The sequence below is a fragment of the Protopterus annectens genome, chromosome 1.part0, assembly GCF_019279795.1.
Source record: "Protopterus annectens isolate FY-2018-M chromosome 1.part0, PAN1.0, whole genome shotgun sequence".
Taxonomy (NCBI): domain Eukaryota; kingdom Metazoa; phylum Chordata; order Ceratodontiformes; family Protopteridae; genus Protopterus; species Protopterus annectens.
Genome location: NC_056725.1, coordinates 933,254,244 through 933,273,362, shown reverse-complemented (window position 1 = coordinate 933,273,362; position 19,119 = coordinate 933,254,244). Strand labels below are relative to the sequence as shown.

The 19,119-nt window shown below is 37.9% G+C and overlaps 1 protein-coding gene across 3 annotated transcripts in view; it reads left to right on the top strand.

Moving 5' to 3' along the window:
- The window catches only part of KIAA0408 (KIAA0408 ortholog), a 340,323-nt gene that overhangs the window by 75,766 nt on the left and 245,438 nt on the right, over window positions 1-19,119 (top strand). Inside the window, exon 1 of one of the 3 annotated variants that reach the window (XM_044064091.1) lies at window positions 6,602-7,195. The exons of 1 other annotated variant lie outside the window; for it this stretch is intronic. In XM_044064091.1, coding sequence (XP_043920026.1) covers window positions 6,755-7,195 — 441 coding nt within the window. In that variant the 5' untranslated portion in view covers window positions 6,602-6,754. Of the gene's footprint in view, window positions 1-6,601; window positions 7,196-8,310; window positions 8,517-19,119 lie in introns of those variants that run through there. One more of the 3 variants, XM_044064100.1, reaches the window with a different exon arrangement.

Here is a 19,119-nt window from a genome sequence, read left to right as displayed (position 1 = left end):
CTGTATACGGTTATACCTCAGGACACAGGTCTCAATTGGGTTAGAGAATTCATGGTTGCTAAAAAAGTAGAAGAAAAGATCATCTACTTGACTGAAACACTCTTAGAGTTAGTCTTGGTAAACAACTTTTTTGTTTTTGAGAACATTTTTTATTTACAAACTTCCGGTGTGGCTATGGGTTCCCCATGTGGGGGCTCATTTGCCAATGCCGTGTTGGCATATTGGGAGAAAGAATTCCTATTTCAGGATGTTCTGTTTAAACAACATGTCTCCTGGTACAGGAGGTACCAGGATGACATTTTTTGTCTATGGAAGGGAAATAGTGAAATCATTCCTAATTTTATTGAACAAATGACCAACATGACAAGTTTTTTACAGTTCACTTATAATATACAGGAAAATGAAATTAACTATCTTGACATACTCCTTACAAAAGATGTCAGTAATCAAAGATTAAAAAGTAACATATACAGAAAACCTACATATTCTAATAGTTTGCTGCATTTTTCTAGTAATCATCCCTACTACCATAAAAGATCGGTCGTAAAAGGCCAGTTAGTTAGGGCATCACGTATGGTTACTGTGGACCATGATTTCGAATTGGAATGCAGCAAGCTAAGAAATATGTTCATAACAAGAGGTTATCCATCTTCCTTAATTGACAACATAACAATGGAAGTAGTCAATAAACGGAAGGCAGGTCAATTCATCCCGCTTCTTAATAATAGAATTTCTTTTGAGGAAAACCTGGTACTAAATAGGGATGATCCATTAAGTGAGGATAGATCCAATGATACTAACTATAGCGTTTCTTTTTTACATACTTTTTCACTAGATTTAAAAAAAATTAGGGAAATTGTAAACAAGAATTGGGATGTCATCAACCATGACAGTACCCTATCTACATCATTAGGTGATAAACCCAGAATAACATATAGGAGAGGTCAAAATCTCAAGGCTATTTTGGAAAGAGCACCGAAAAAATCTACCTCACAACGTCCCAATGGTATGCACAAGTGTGGTGCTTGTGCGCAATGTAGATTCTTGAAAGTATGTACACATTTTACCATCATGGACAAGACATACAAAATCAATAAATTTTACAACTGTGAATCTAAATCCGTGGTATATGCTGCTCTGTGTAACCAATGTAAAGCTTTCTACATTGGTAAGACAGAACGCAGAATCAAGACCAGAATATATGAGCACATTTATGCTATTGGCAAAAAAGATGAAAACAACGCTTTAGCCAAGCATATTATGGAAAACAGTGGACATACCTTCAGTTTTGTCATAGTCCAACAAAGAATGCCGGATGTAAGAGGTGGCCCGTGGCAAATTAGGCTAGAGATAGATGAACTTATGTGGCAGATACGAACAAGGGCACATTTACTACCAGGGATTAACGATAACCTATCAATCAAATGTGTTTTAAAATGGTTATCGTACAATAGATAACACACCTCAGTCGGTTTTTTCAAACTCGGATTAGTGAGTTTGTTTATATAGTTCAACGTATAGATTTAATACAATGTTATTTTTAGATCTCCCACTATGGATTTGACAGGGAATTTGTCAAGTTTTTTATCTATTTAGTATTGTATAAAAGACTCACAAATATATATACATTTATTTTTAATAATATTATATTTTTTAATAATAATGTTTCTTGAACAATGACAAATTTAAAATTTTTCATAAGTTTTCTATGGTAGGATTTTTTAACATCTTGAATATTCATACATTTAAGTAGCAAGGTGTAACATAGAGCAACTTGGTTAACATCATATACATTTACTACCGAATGCTGAGGCAAATGATTTTGTAAACAAAGACTTTGGCGACATGGTAATGCTTGCACTCTGTTGTATAGTATGTAAAAAACATTTTATTTTTATTCTTATTTTTATTTTTATTTTTAAAATACATGTTTACCTAAGTGTTATATATGCAATATACCATCTTGCTTTAAGGTAGTCAAGGTTACGCTTAATTAAGGAATGCATTTCATTCTGATTGGTTTCATGAATGTATGTAAGGAAAACTGATTTTATATTCTGCTGTTTGTCTGAGGAAGGCTAAATATTCGATTTAGCCGAAAGCGCTAACATTTATCTGGATCAAATAAAACGCCTGTCTATTTCAACAAGTATTCTCTTATAGTGTTCTGTTCGCTAGTTTGTTCAGTTTACAGTTTTAAGTCTTTTCGCTTTCTCAGGTGATAATAATTCTGAGAGTTTAGTTTTTGTTGTTGTAGTGTCCATATTTTTATCTTCTTTTGACATTTTGTAAAAGTAAGGCGTCTTGTTTTATAGATAAAGATGACTGTGTAAAGTACCCTGAGCACACGGCTTCTTTTTCTTGTCTCTTTCCTCAGATCCAGTTAATCTGTTGTAATCTTGATAGATTTGTTAATGCTTCAGGTTTATTTTCCCTTTTTTGGGTTTCTGGATATTGATTAGAGTTGTTAGCTCAGAGTATTGCTTTAAATAGGTCCTGGTATTACCTCTGGGTTAAGTTTATTCCATAAGTATTGAAGAGCTGAAGATTAGCAGTGTTTACAGAACAGCAGCCATCTTTGAATCAAAAAAAGTAATATTTCTAATCAATTTAAATGCTGCTATATAAAAAGAAGTATTTTTCTAATTAAAATTAAGAAAAAAAACTGCCCTATTACCTTCAAACATTGAGCTCAAGCTATAAACGTTTAATAGATAGATGTCCTGGTATAAATTTCAGGAAATTTCTTGAGAATATGTCAAAGTATATTAAAGATGCACACTTTTATATTCATAGGTATAGAAGAATTTTAGCAGTGATTAGTCAGGTTAGTTAACTGTGATAAGGTTAAATAGTGTATATCCTAAAATAGCATTTTAAGCACATAATCTGAAAATACAATTTCCAAGCACACATATTGCAAGAAAAAGCAAATTAACTGTTGAAATTGTAAGATTTAAAGGAATTAAAGTGAAGTTAGAAACTACAATCTCATTTTAATTGCTGACAAAGTCATGTCTGCAGCCTGTCCCTGTGTTTGTTTCTTTCTCTTTACTCGTTGACCTTAGGAATCACACAGTCTCACTGCTTAGTTTTTACAGATTGGGACCATTGAGAGAGTAGTACTGTATGCCCCCCCACACACTTTGTATACGAAGTGTAGGTACAGCCATCCACACTATATGGAAGCGTATGAAACTCAGTTTTTCTCAGCTTCTTGACTCCTAAGCCCACAAGAACATCAGTCTTCAAGTTCAACTCATTAATGTTGAACTCACTCCCTATTTTCTTTGGGAAATCGGTGTTTCTGTGGCTTCTAAGTGTGTGGTTGCAGTGATTCTTTGTTTTGGGGGAGATTTCTCCCTTCTACATTTGTGTTACTGTAGAGTTAGTATGCATAAATTTGCAGATGTGTGTGCTTGCTCCCACTTGAGGAGTCCTCCTGAAAAAAAAAAAATAAATAAATATATATATATATATATATATATATATATATATATATATATATATAGAGAGAGAGAGAGAGGTTCATAGGTAGGTACTAGGCTATCGACCCTAGGGCCTATATAAGCCTAGTCATAAAGATTCCTTGGCTTTCACCACCCAAAAAATTATTTTCCTGTGCCCCTGTCGAGCAGAGCCACAGAAGTGATCCCTGGGGTGAATTTGCTATTTCTCATCCAATCGTCAAGATTTTTCTTAAAGAGGGCTAATGAGGTGCTCTGCTCGACATGAATGGGCAGTCTGTCCCAGAGTATGGGGAGTCTCTGGGACAGGAACCTATCCCTCCAGCATGTTTTCTTTACTGTGGTGACAAGGTTTAGGTCCCTGGATCGTGTGGCTCAGAGGGATTGGGATTTCTTTAAGTGTAGCATGTCCAACAGCTCTGGGTTTGACATGGCTTTGTAGGTTAGGCAGAGATCGCCTCTGAACAGGCGTTATGCAACGGAGTAGAGCTGGAGTTTTTTTGAGATGGTCTGCATAGGGCATCTGTTTGAGGCCGGTGATCCTCCTTGTGAGCTATTTCTGCGGCCTTTCCAGTTGTTGTAAATGTCTTGTGAGGTACATACCAAATGGGGCGTTGTACTCTATAATCGATCTAATGAGGGATGAGTAGAGAGGAACAATGACCTCCTTTTTTTCTGAATAAGAAACCTTTTGTGATGAGGTGTGCCACTGTGAAGGATTTCCTGACTACTGTGGCGATGTGGTTGTCAAAGGAGAGACTATTGTCCATCTGTGTCCCTAGGTCTCTCTTATCACACTTTCAGTGTTAAGTGGACTACCCTATGTGGTAGTTCATGGGCACAGGTATACACACACACACACACACAGACATTATATATGTGTGTGTGTGTGTGTGTGTGTGTGTGTGTATATATATATATATATATATATATATATATATATATATACACACACACACACACACACACGTGTGTGTGTGTGTGTGTATATATATATATATATATATATATATATATATATATATATATATTCTGTTCTACCTGTATAGCAAGACCAGTTAAACACAGCGAATTGAGTCCACATCCGGTTAAACATCAGCGATTCATATGAGAAGCTCAGAAGTCAAAACACACCTTGACAGTTTACTGTTATTAAATCCATGTCTGTAACTTTACATTGTTTAACAATTTTAATCTATAGCAATTTTGTTGACTTCAGTCTTGGGGTATACATACTGGTGAACAACCCTTAACTGTTGGTACTAACTAGTATTTGTCAAGAAGTGCGTCCTTACTTGGTATGCTGCTATCCTGCCTTATACGATTTGATATAAAATGGGTACCTCCAGAAAACAGACCGATATTTCACTTTTCTTGGCTGAGTTATCAAAAGACCGATATTTCACTTTTCTTGGCTGAGTTATTTTGTGTAAGCTGAGTTTTGAAAGGAAAATCCTTCATTACAATAAAGTTTATACTTGCTTGCCCCGCCCACACACGCACGCGCGGGCCGGCTTTTCTTTTGAGGATAACATTTACACAAGTATTAAAGTCATTGCTGTGATAGTTTTACTTTGTGTTGTATATGACGAAGTGATGTCACAGATACTTCAGGTGTTCCTGTTATTGTTGTGTTACCTTTTAGTTTAGAGGAATGCCTTTATTCCCAGCTTTCTTAGTGGAGGGGGTAAATTAAATTAGATTTGAATTAGCACGTTTGGTTATTCGTACGGCTGACGGCGTAGAACCTAAACATCAAGGAACTTTTTGTGTGTTTAACGGTAGTTTTACACTAACGATGCTGGGAATTAAACGTGTTGTTTTTAAATAGCTCTGTTTTGGTTGTAATTTTAAGACTTTGTAAATTAATGTATACCTTATATATTGACGTAATCTGTCAGTTTTTTTGTGGAAATAGGGTTACCACCTGTCCCACTGTGCGAGGGATCCCTCTTTGGGCAGTTGTGTCCTGACAAAAAATATTAAAAATGGCAAATGTCCTGAGATTGTAGGACATAACTATGTCCTAGATTTATGTAATAGTTGCCTAAACGTTACAAGAAACAGAGTAGGCAATTAAAATGCTACAAGAATAAGCTTTTATTTAGGCAAACAAGTTAAGCTCTATCCTTTGTACAGACCGTGGGTATGTATCGGCCTGTAAAATCTGATGTGTGTCCCGAAAATGTCCCATTTTAGCCATTTGAAAAGGTGGCAACCCTATGTGGAAAGCGAAGAAAATTATAATTGAAAGATGCCTTGTAAGGTAATAGATATATCGAGAATAGATCGACATGATATATACACCAGCAAATCCGCGATATAGATTCTTGCTAATTTTATGTTTACAGAACATATATTTGCCAACACCTTAGCACCCAGCTTCAACAGTCGTGCAATAGAGCAAGTGTTTTGTGATGGAGTTCATGTTTAGTTGACACACATTTCAAGCGTACCTCATTATTTTAAATATGTTTCACTACGAATAACGTTCCCCATTTTCAGTAGCGAAAAGTCCCCGTTCCACATTGAAAGGGTCAGTCACACGTTCAGTGTTAAAATTTTATTTTAACCGGTAACCACAGTAAACAATAATACATTATACTGATTCCTCAAAAAATAACTTTATATAAATGGAAAGTTACACATTTTAATCACTCTGTTAGCTTCCTAGTTGAAGTTGTTAGTCAGCTGTTAGCAAGTGTTCCACGTGTTTGCCCTTTTGTTCCACATTATGAGACAAAGTTCCACATTTTGGAGGTGGAAGATTGTGGTTAACACTTGTCTTTCATGCATCTCATAGTCATGAGTGTACAGTCTGGAGGGGGATAAGGAATAGTTAACAGCTGGATTACTTTCAGTTGCACGGAATGTTGCTACTGTGCACAGCAACACTGCATACCGCAAAATCCGTCCCTGCTATTTATGGGCTTTAGGTTTTGAATGGGCGCACAAGTTTCCAGCTTCTTTTTAAAACACGCTGTTCAAGTTAGCATATTGCAGTGCTTTGACCTTGCAAACATAAGTAAATTACATTAATTGCATGTACTGAATCAATGTAGTGTACGTTTAAGTGTATATATAAATACTATTTTTGCAGGCTGACCTTGGCTCTGGGTCACACGGAAACTGCATAGGCAGTAAGTTTGAAAGAGCCGAGGCAGAGCTAGCTCCTGCTTGGGAACAAGAGGCTAAAGTAAACTATGACTGGCATTGGGTAGAAGGGGTTTCCGTTTCTGCGGGGAGCTGACAGGTGGTCCCGATTTGTGCCTGTTGACAAAGTGAGTATGTGGAGTAATGGAGCCTTCGGAAATGGCTCACCGTTTGCAGAGGGTCCTGGACTAAAAGTAGTTGGCAGCTGCGGCACAGCCCCGGCCAGGGGCTGGGAATTCATGCACCTAGGCAGTGGTGGGAGCTGTGGTAACCAGGAGAGACCCAAAGAAGCACACGGGAAGAGCCGATCACCTCAAAAACAATTGCCATTTGCCAACATTCCCCACTGTTTCTCTCCTGCACAACAGGACTTTTCTGGTAGCAACATCCCATTCAGAAACCCCCCCGAGCACAGGGTAACCAGCGGCGACGGTTGGTCAGAGCCACCGTTAATTCAACAACAGCATTTACGTCTCAAAAAGAAGCTGGAGGACCTTCGGAGACGGCAGCATCAGGAGAGAAATGCATGGGCGAGGGAGAAGGAAACACTCCTGCGTGAACTCGCCGATATTCAAGTAAATCAGTCCATTCCAGGTTCTGGGGGCATTTATGGATCAGTGGGAGTGTTGAGTGGGTGACATAAATAGTGGGGTAGTGATGGTGCACTGTAATATATGATATTAAGTTGCTACACTCTCCTCATAATAGACTGAAAGTATCACGAAGAATAGTAGAAGAGCACTTAATTCTTTTGCTTCACATCGCAGACGATATGCACTGATTGCTGCTTGTGCAGTATTGCCTGCTTTTTTAAATACTTTTGCATGGATGGTATTTCAAATTTACTGTGCGAATCCATCCTGATTATATTAAGTACTCATGAGATGCTTTAGGTAGGATGGAGGCTGCTGGGAGTACTCCAACTCCATGGATGCATTGTATTGTGATCCATCTTTATTGATCTTCATGTCAATTTGAAGCACATTACTCACACAAAATGTATCGGGATGTATGGAAGCCGTGTAAAAAAATAACTAACGAGTACTGAGTATGCTTTTCAGAGTATATAGTATTGTTACTTTAAAACGGGTAGTTACGCCGCCTAGCGGCAGCAAACGGCCATAGACTGATATAACAGTCTGCCTTGCACTGGGTCTGACCTCGAGCCAATTTTCAAATGATGTCATTGTTAGCTGTATAGCTCCAAACATAAACAGTAATAAATAGTACCGCTAATACTGCATTGTTCGACTTAAGGGGGATATGTATACATTTGGTGTGTACCATACTTTTATTGCTCATTTTAGTTTCACGTTTTAACTTTCTCATTTGCATAATTATTGGGTGACACTGACACTTGATTAATGTCGTTTCTTTATTGTACAGCTATAGAAATCCGTTTCATGGCTTATGAAAGCTGTGTACACTTTCTGGCCTTTCACTCGAAATCCTTTTGATTTATACCGTTAGGTATTGTTCCAGTAATCTCTGGGTAAAAAAAAGAGAGAAATAAGATTCCTTCATCCGGGTCGCGTTCAGTGAGTGGTCTGGAACATTGCGAGCAGTGTGGGAAGAAAGAGACGATGTAACTGGCAGAACCGAGCTTATGTTTTATTAAGTACAGATAGGGAAACTGGCTGAGCACTGGGACAGATACATTTCACTTTGCCTGAGCGCATAAGCATTGCCTGCCTCTGTGGTGTGTTGCAGACTTGCACCACATCTGGTAAAGCGCTGTCCTGCTAAGCCCCACAGTGTGTGTGTATATGTGTGTGTGCACAGAACAGAAAGAGATTGCACACGAACATGATACACTGCTATTTGCATTTCTCCGTGTGTGACAGAAACCAGTAGCTTCTTGTAATGTTTGCATTTCAGAATTTGGGCTGCGATACTGTAAGTTTTTTAAGTTTCCTTATTTCCAAACAGCTTGTTTATTCTGTGGGACACAGCACTTGGCAGTATATTTTTATGATTTTACATTGGCTGAAATAGAAACGAACTTTTTAACTATTTCTGAATTTCGTGGTGTGCACGATAGTTTCCTTTAAGGGTCCGTGGTGTTTCTGTGTTATAAGTTGATACTTCCAAAAATGTAGACTTTTTATGGTATGAAAGAGCTTGACAAACAGGTCTGGAATGGATCTCTTGGAAATATTAGGAGTATGTGGAAACAGGAAGTAATGTATAATGTCTGTAGCTTGCACTATTCCGTATTTTGTTGGTTAATTATATGTTTGGACTTTTGATGTTGGGAACTATGCAAGACAGGGCGAAGTTTGCATAATAAGCAGCAATAACAAGCTAGCAAATTTATGTATGGAAGATATAAACTGATCAGTCAGGGTTTAAATGGGGGAGGTTATGCCGTACAATTGTTATCATTTCAGAAGTGTTACATTAATTGTATATTCAAATATATGACACTCCCAGTGAAATTAAAAAGTATGCACTTTAAAATTCTGAAGAGCCATATAGTTAATGGGAGTGGCTTCATCAAAAGGTGTCACTACCAACTGTGCCACCTAAGTCAACAAAGAGAGGAAAACAAACTACTAAATCTTAATTCAGGCTAGGTTAAACCCCACCTGTTCACTCAGCTGTACACTGGTCTCATAAAAATACCCCTACTTTCCCATGGGTGGTACTCTTAGAGACTTTCAGCAGACTCTCACAGTTTTATTGAGATGTTACAGAAGTATTTCTGGTGCCACAGACTGCATGAATGAGTAGCTATGATGTAATTATTTTATCAATGTTGCAGTTTGGTTAGTGGTACTTACTTTCTGTTTATTGTACAAGTTTTGCACAATGTCTCAATGGAATATTTGCATGCTTAACTGACATCACTCCTCTTGTCCACTGATGCACCTCAATACTTCCTCTCCTACAAAAGTGTCAGCTGAGGATCTTGTAGAAGGCCATGGCAATAATAACTTTTCACTTGATAGATCATTTCTTTGTATAGGAGTGGTATCCAGGTTTATATTGATGCTGCTTTGTCATGCTGCTGTGGTTATCATCACATTGTGTTGGTAATAAGAGTTAAATGCTCTCATTAAACAAACGTATGGTAGATATGTGGCCATGTAAGTGTCACCTCTGTTGTACTTATACCTGAAATAACCTTAACGGCCTGTTTTGCCTGACCACCCCTATCCAGGACATCATCTCTTTGTAGGTCTGTGTATAATGAAACGGAGTAAATTGCTACTAACTCCCCCAACACACACATATATACTGTACCTTTATGCTGGGTTTCATTGTCATCTCTGAAAATATGCAACATTTGATAATATGTAGTACAAATATCAAAAGATGCTGTAATGACATCTAATTCAGAATCCAGTGCTACGAATAGTGACTGCCACTTTATTCTCATTGCCATCACTGTTATTTTGTGCACTGGATGTATCAGTTTTCCTCAACTGTGTTTATCTTTTGAGGCATAACATATATATTTTTTTACTGTATTTGTTTTTTTAATCGGGTAAAATGCAGTACATCCTTTCAGGAGCAGTCTGGGAGTATTTGTTTTGTAAACTGACATGATCAAAATCAAACATTATGAAAACGTTAGAATCAAATTTAATCTCATTAACGGGTCACAGGCTTAATGTTATACTATACAACCAGACAGCTTAGTATATACCTGCCGTTTATGAGGACTGTATTAAAAGGTTAGCTTACACTGTAATGGGCCAAGACCACAACCTGCTTTGTTTTTTGTGCCACCTTCTTACAGAAATGTATGTAGTTAGACATGATATTCCAAAAGAAAAAAACTTCTAGTACTTCACTTCAAGTCTCATGTCCCTGTACATGCTGTGGTTTAAATACACATTTTGTGCAATTAAAAATCAAGTTACAGCACTTGCTTGCTTAATTCAGCCCTGTTGGAATCCATTTTGTGGTAGTAAACTAGATATGCTGACCACAGGAGAATATGCATCATTAGTTTCCTGCCACATCACAGAGATTTTATGAAAGGTGAGCTAATGATCCCTTAAACTGCTAGCGAGTTTTGTGTGTGTATATACTGGGGTCCCATACAGAATTGGCTGTTTGCGTTAAGCTTTTTACTTGATAGACTAGCCTCTGACTCCTACAACCATGTATGCATTAAAGCAGGTATTGAAAAATAAAATTGTTTGCCTGTGTCTGAAAAGAGAAATTTAAAGGCAAAATGCAGTCTGTAATATTTTTGAATTTTGCAGGACTCTTCAGCAGTTTGTAGTGATACAAATGAGCATGTTCCCATGAAACCAGAGCCTGTCTACTCAAATTTTTGGTGCCTTTGTAACAGGTTTGCCATCTGGCTTGCAGTTAATTACTGGATTGGAAATAAGGCAGCAACTGAATCAGTAGAGGAACATTCAATGGAAAAGTCATGCTGCAGGGTCAGAGAGTTTTAAAGTCAAAATGCAAATTGTAATGAGTTTGCATCGTGTAGAAATCTTTCCACAGCAGTTTGCATTGATATAATTTATTTATTTGTGTATTGACATTTGATGACCTGGAAAGTCCACTAGGTCAAAAACCCGTTTTCATTGGAGGCCCGGGGAGAAAAGCTCCAAATTACAGTAAAGATTATACAAAGTATTACTATTTACAGTAATAAGGAGGTAATTATTTTAAATTATACAATTATAAATAAGTATGTTCCCATAAAATCAGAGCATGCTTATGGAATTTTCTGGCTCCTTTGTAACAGGTTTGCCAGCTGGCTTGCAGTGATTTACTGGACTGGAAATAAGGCAGCAACTGAGTCAGGAGTGGGATGGTCAATAGAAAAGCCATGCTCCAGGGTCAGATGCACACATTAGATGGGTTAATACAGGTGAAAAAGTGATTGACAGAAATGGGGAAAAAATGACTGTAAAAGTTGAAAAATAGACATGATGAAGAAGAGCAGAAGCTTTCTGCCAAGAGTGATGCACTCTGGTCTAGAATAGTAGATGGGAGAGGAGAGAGAAAGTTTGAAGCAGGAGCGGTAGATTAATTGAAGAATATCCCTAGAGCAGATGAAATAAAAGGCTGTAGAAAGAAATGCAGTTTGTGTTTGTTTTTGCTCAGAAGAATGAGTGCAGTGCTGTGTACCCCTTAATCCCCTTTGACTTATAAATCATGCAAGAAGTGCACCATAGGTGGGCAGATTTGACAGCCACCCCCTCCGGCACACACTGTTAAACTGTTTTGCACACATTTTATTTGTATTCCTAATACTTGTTAACTTGCTTGACCACTGTCATTTACATTTATCTGGCCTGAGACTGCAACACTTCCATTTGGATCAGTGCTCTTCCCCAGTTGCCAAAGTGAATAAATAAATAAATAAACCATGTACCAGCTAGTGAAGGCACATCTGCGTAAATAAGCACAATGGCTTCAGTGTGATATTAAGCCACTGTGGCACTCAAGATAATGAATGGGGGTGTGGGAGGCATTACATTGAAGCAGCCAGTGACAGAAGAGCAGAGACTTACAAGGTTGTGAAGAGATAACTATATATATATATATATATATATATATATATATATATATATATATATAGCATTCATCCTGATTGTATTCAGATGAATTATACCTAGGCAGTAGCAGATGTTCGGAGCTTTCAGATAAAAAGCCTTCAAAAAACTCAACACTTCCATGAAGGATGGATGTAGTCAGGTTAAGCAGAAGGAAGGCTGAGGAGCTGGTCATAGAACATTACCTCACACAAAGAGCAGCATAGTGGTCATAGGCAGTAAACTGTATGATTCAAGTAGTAACCTGAACAAGTACACCACAAAAGTGTTCTCCAAGGGCAAATTTAATTGTAACCACAAAGGACACACTGCTAGCTTGAGCCAAAATAAGCAGTAAATGACCACCTGTTGCAAAATCTTAATAGAAATGCATTTTTAAAATGTTTGTACTGTTTTATGGGACATGGTGACTTTGCTGGCAACCAGTTCCTGGATGTCTGTCTGTTCATTTGAAATAAGCCGAGTAAATGGGCTCTTCACAGATTTTTTTTTAACTTTCTCCAATGTACTTTGCAAACTATACATTTTTATTCTTTTATATATATTAGAGTGGTTGGCATAAAAGGATCTTCTCTGTCCTGGCGGTGGGGTGTGTATATATATATATATATATATATATATATATATATATATATATATATATTTTTTTTTTTCTCTCCACAGATAGTAATACACTGTTTTCTATGTCAAAAGTTAGTGATACTCCCTTTCAGTTAGGTAGTCTCAGCTGAACAAGGAGTGGGTGCCACTGAGCTCATCACTGATCAGACATCCTGTAGCCTTTTTATTTACAAGGGACATGACTGTATTATTATATCACTGTGAACAGTTCACTAGCATGATGCATCCTGGGATATGCAGGGCACATTTATTGGCCCTTTAGCTTTCACCCTACTTTGTTTGTAGGACAAGCTTTTCTAATTTTGTTACTGCACATTGCTGTCCCAAGTCACTGTGTGTGGCATACAGAAGTGACTTTGTATTTGTGAGACTCAAAAGGCATGAACCATTACTTTACACAGGAGTGTATCTAGTTTGATTTGCATAGGTCCTCAGTTTAGCCCCGCCCCCATCAGTCATTAATGTTCAGCTTTTTGAGGTTTTTCTCAAAAGTATTGTGGGTAGGTATTCTGTAATTTGTACAGCCGTAATGAGGTAAGGCATAAGATTCATCAGAATCTGTAGGTATCATCACAAATCGTACTAACTGTTGTATCAGAATATGTAAAGACAAATAAGAATGTCTCTTTATCTTTCAGTACCACCATTTTCTTCCATATGATTCATCACTAGTTCCTGCATGAAAATGTCTTTGGCGACCATGTGTGAAATTCAAATAGTTCTTTACTATACTGGATAAATCTATTTAGGCCAGCCATACTTGAGAAATGAAACTGGAGTGCACACAGCACACATTTTGCTTGTCCCCAGTTTTTTTTTTTTTTTTGCTGATTTATTTTGGCAATATTTCACATGTTGCTGTAGCTGATGGGGACTTCAGAAGACCAGTTGAGGAAAAAGTCTGTTGCTTTCTCCTGATAAAATGGTTGCACTGGTTAATAATAACTGGCTAGGTTTGATCATGATTAACTAATACATTGTACTGAGGTTCTAGTTGTTCACTTTTCATGTATCATCCATCAGTACAATATATGAGATCCTTTTTATCTCGCTGAAGGTAAATTATCTTAATATGATTTTCAGACACTATAGACCATCTGCTATTTTGGAATTTGGCCAACGTGCTACTATCCATACAGACTTAGCCCATACGTCTCAACCTCTTAACACAAAAAATCTGGACAAAGCCAAAAATAATGGGGTTACAAAGACCCAAACATAGGGACAAATCTTAAATAGTGCTGTTATGAACTTACAAAGTTGCTAGAATAACAGTTTTTGCATTAACATGCATTTTCAGATGGATGTGAAGTCTGAAACTCAAATGGGTGCCTTTATTTAGTGATTTCAATCATTAATGTTTTGGAAGAAATCCACAAATGTTATCTGGAACAGAGAAGAAATGAAAGGTAATATCTTGACATTGTGCGAAAATCTGGACAGTTCAGAGGTGTGACATAGTCACATCCTTGAAGATCTCTCACCACAAACAGAATGATTGTATTTTTACAGGGGTTGGACATATTAACACTGGAGGAAGAAGAACATGAGCAAATGTAATATGAATACAGTGGGACTTTGTTTCCGGTCTGTAAGATTCAGCTGTGCTGCAGAATGCTTCTTGATAATGTGTACGTGTAATATACACAGGCTGTTTATTTCCTAATACAGTTTTCCGACACACTGATTACTTCAGTGAGTATCAGTATAGTACATAAAAGTAAGTATAGCAAAATGCTTGCAGAGTTATTGTATGTGATGTGAATCTTAGATTGCCCTATGCATTCTCAAAGTAAAATCAATAACTGAGTCATACAGTAGTTGTGTCCTACCTACGTTACAAATAAATATCAATGCTTCACGTACAGTAAGCCTGGTAATACACCAAGAAATGGCATATATCAGCATTAATTAGTAAACATGCCAGCCTTTACCCTACTCTACTAAACGGGAGTTATGCCATCTCTGACTGCAGCCCTAGAGCAGTTTCAATTTCCATGACTTTTAAATGTAATAGTGAGTCATGATGTGTGAAAACTGGGACTTGCATATATTAACTCTGAAAATCAGTGTATTTTGGAGTATATCCTTTTCTCCAATGTGTGTCAACCTTGGAGTTCGTATATACTTAGATATACATACATGCATATATGTATGTATGTGTATATACGTAGTGGGGAATGTAAGAGATCTTACTATATGTCTATATGTGTGTGTGTGTGTGTGTGTGTGTGTGTGTGTGTGTATATATATATATATATATATATATATATATATATATATATATATGTATATATATATATATATATATATATATATGCATATACATACACATATGGCCATATGTATAGGTAGCATAGCTCTCAACCTCTTAGCAAAAACAAATCTATACAATGCCAAAAACGATGGGGGTACAAAGCCCCCAAAATAGAGACAAATGTTATATATTGCTGTTACAAGTTTAGAAAGTTGCTAGACTAAATGGTATTGTGTTGCCATGTATTTTCTGAAGGACATGAAGTCTGAAGCTTAAATGACTGTCATTATTTAGTGAACTCATGCCGTACTGGTTTGCCACAAAAAATCCAGAATTGTAGGAGGAACACACCAAAAGTAACCTAGACATTCTGCAAAAATCTGTAGATTTGAAAGGTATGATAGGTAGTGGGGAGTGTGAGAGTTTGTATATGTGTGTGTGTATATATATATGCACACACACACACACACACACACACACACACACACACACACACACACACACACACATATATATATATATATATATATATATCTATATATATATATCTATATCTGGATTCCATACATTTGGTCGAATTACACTTAGTCGAAAATGATACCAGGCATTGCACTTCACTGAAAGCTCACTTGACTGAAAGCTTACTTGGTCGAAGTTAATTTGGTCGAAAATGGAATATAGCCCCTGCCCCACTGCAGTGCAACCCTGGAGTGAGAATATTAAATAAAGGGTGTGTGGGGGGCGCAACCCCCCACAATGGGGGGTGTGGGGGTGTAGCCCCCCACATAATTTTAATGTATTCACTATTATAAGGAGGTATATCCATTAGAAATGCATTGATATATAGATATCTTTAGTAAGAACTATTGGCATAATGTGAGGGGCTATGCCGCCCACACCCCCACACCACCCCCTTATTTAATATATGTATATATACACACACACATACATATGGGTCCAGTTTTCAATCTCAAAATACACAGAATTTTTTTTTTTTTTTTGAGTTAGTGCAAACTCGGAGCTGGTATATCAAAGTAGCAGGGGTGTGGGGGGTGCAGGGTGGCTTGCCCACCTGCAAAATGATAGGCTAGTTTTATTTGTTTTTTTTTTTTTGTTGTTTTTATATATGGGGAGGGTTGTGTTTTTACTTTTGTTTTGTGCTGTATGGTGTTTTGGTATTGTGTGGTTTCGTGTCTTTACAGTTTTGAGCTTCTGGTCTCGAAATACTGGAATTAGAAATGTTAGTATTTCGAGATTCGAAAGTGTACCCATATATATATGTGTATATTCACACATACATATATGTATAGGCAGTGGGGAGTGTGAGAGTTTGTGTATGTATATATATATATATATATATATATATATATATATATATATATATATATGTGTGTGTGTATATGTATAGGTAGTGGGATGTGTGAGGGTTCATGTACATGTATACATTTATGTATGTGTGTATATAATATATATATATATATATATATATATATATATATATATATATATACATACATATGTATATATGTGTATATATATATATATATATATATATATATATATATACATGTGTATGTATATATATATATATATATATATGTATATATGTGTGTATATATATATATATATATATATATATATATATATATGTGTGTGTATATATATATATATATATATATATACATACACACACACACACACACAAATATATACAAATAAATAGGAAGTGGGTGGGTGTGAGAGTTTGTGTGTATATGTGTATATGTATATAGATTCATAGGTGTGTACTAGGCTAATGGCCCTGCAGCCTTTACAGGCCTAGCCCATAGGTCTACCCTGGCATCGTGCCACACAACCTTAGTTCCTAGTGCCTCTGTCGAGTAGAGTCACTGGAGTGATCCCTGGGGTGAATTTTCTATTTCCCATCCACTCATCAAGACTTCTCTTGAAGAGGGTCAGTGAGGTGCTCTGTTTGACATGTACGGGAAGTCTATTCCATAGCATGGGCAGTCTCTGGGTTACGAACCTGTCTCTCCAGCTTGTTCTGTTGATTGTAGTTATGAGGTTGTGGTCTCTGGAGCATATGGTGTGGAGGGACTGGGATTTCTGTAGATGTAGCATTTATAACAGAGCTGGGTCAGACATGGCTTTGTAAGTCAAGCAGAGATCGCCTTTAAGTAGGCGGTATGAGACAGAGAATAGTTGGAGTTTTTTGGGTCTGTCCATATAGGACAAGTGTTTAAGGCCTAGGATCCTCTTCGTGAGGTACCTTTGCAGCCTCTCCAGTTGTTGCAGGTGTCAAGTGAGGTACATACCATATGGGGCATTGTACTTGATGATTGGCCTAATGAGGGAAGTGTAGAGGGAGACAATGACCTCCTTCTTCCTGGATGCAAAACCCTTAATAATGAGATGAGCCACATAGAAGACTTTCTAACCACGGTGGCAATGTGGTGGTCAAAGGAGAGGTTGCTGTCAACCTGTGTTCCCAGATGTCTTATAATGCCTTCTGTGTTCAGTGGGCTATCATCGATGTGGTAATTCATGGGAACCAGGTTTTTCCCAAAGGGGATGATGACACATTTTTTGGTATTTAGCTTAAGGCCATAGTTCTGACACCAGTCGTTGGTCTCAGTGAGGCTTTTCTGTAGGATGTCAACATCACCTGGGGAGTTAATAATAGCTCCCAACTTGCAATCGTCTGTGAACTTTGTCAGCCAGGGTCCCTTCGTGTTGGCCTGGACTTCAGAGAAGTAGATACCAAACAAGAGAGGACCCAGGACTGAACCCTGTGGGACGCCACTCGTGACTGATCAGCAGTCTGACTTGGAGTCAGGTGCTTTCACACTGTGGCTTCTATCTGTGAGCCAGTTTGCAACCCACCTAGTGATATAGGGGTTGATGCCTAGCTTAGTACATTTTTCTATGATTCCTGAGTGGGGAATGGTATCAAAGGCTTTGGCCAGATCAAGGTAGGCTGTATGAACCACCTTGCCATGAGCCACAGCTCTGGTTACTGACTCAAAGAAGTCAACCAGGTTGAGCAGGCATGATCTATTTTAAAAAAAAAAAAAAAACTGTGTGGGATCCAGAGTTTGGAGATTCCCTATATCTTTGTTTATTAGGTCCATGATGATGTGTTCCATAGCTTTGCATATCAGACTTGTCAGGCTAATGGGGCGATAGTTCCCAGGGTCTGTAGTCACTCCACCTTTGTGGAGAGGGATGACTGTAGCAGTGCGCCATTCGGTAGGGACAAAGCTTGAGGTGAGGCGGTGATTGAACAGGGCACACAGGTGCAGTGCCAGTTCACCCTGTAGTTCATGTAGAGCACAGCCAGGGATATTGTTAGGTCCCGTAGAAGCTGTTTTCTTGGCCTTGGACAGTGCTGTTTTAACCTGTGCAGTACTAATACTGGGTGCCTGGCAATCTACTGGTATTGTGATTGGTCCTTTGGTGGGGGAGAGTGGGTAAAGTTGGCACTGAATCTGTCGGCCAGTATATTGGCAGTATCTGTTGGCTCAGTATAGGAGGTTCCATTGTGCAGTAGCTCTGTGCAAATCTGGGTATTGCCATGGAGGTTTCTTACATAACTATAGAAGACCTTGTGGTTGTCTTTACTATCTGCTGCAATTCTGTTTGCATAGCTAGCTTTAGAGGATTTGATGAGGGATCTCAACTTTTATTTGAAGCTGATAATGGAATTTCTATCTTGGGAATTCACCTTATTCTGCATAATTTTCCTCCTTCTGTTTTAGAGTTTGTTTATGGCAGGGAGCCACCAGATTGGCCACCTTTTTTTTGGAGGAGAGCGTCTTGGTTCTGTTGGGTATGGCGAGATCCATGCATTTGTGTAAGTGTTCGTACAGTGCGTCGGTGTATGATTCGGCGGTCATGCAACTATTCTCCATTTGCATTGGTGCTGTGAAGTTAACCACCTCTGCTTTTAGGAGCCCAAAGTTAGCTTTGGAGAATTTTTTCATGGTAGTTACCTTTGCGGGGCGGGTGGGAGGGATGTGGATTTCCGAGGTGATTAGTTTGTGGTCCGATCTAACCAAGGAGGAGTTGACTAATGGTGTACTGCAATGGTCAT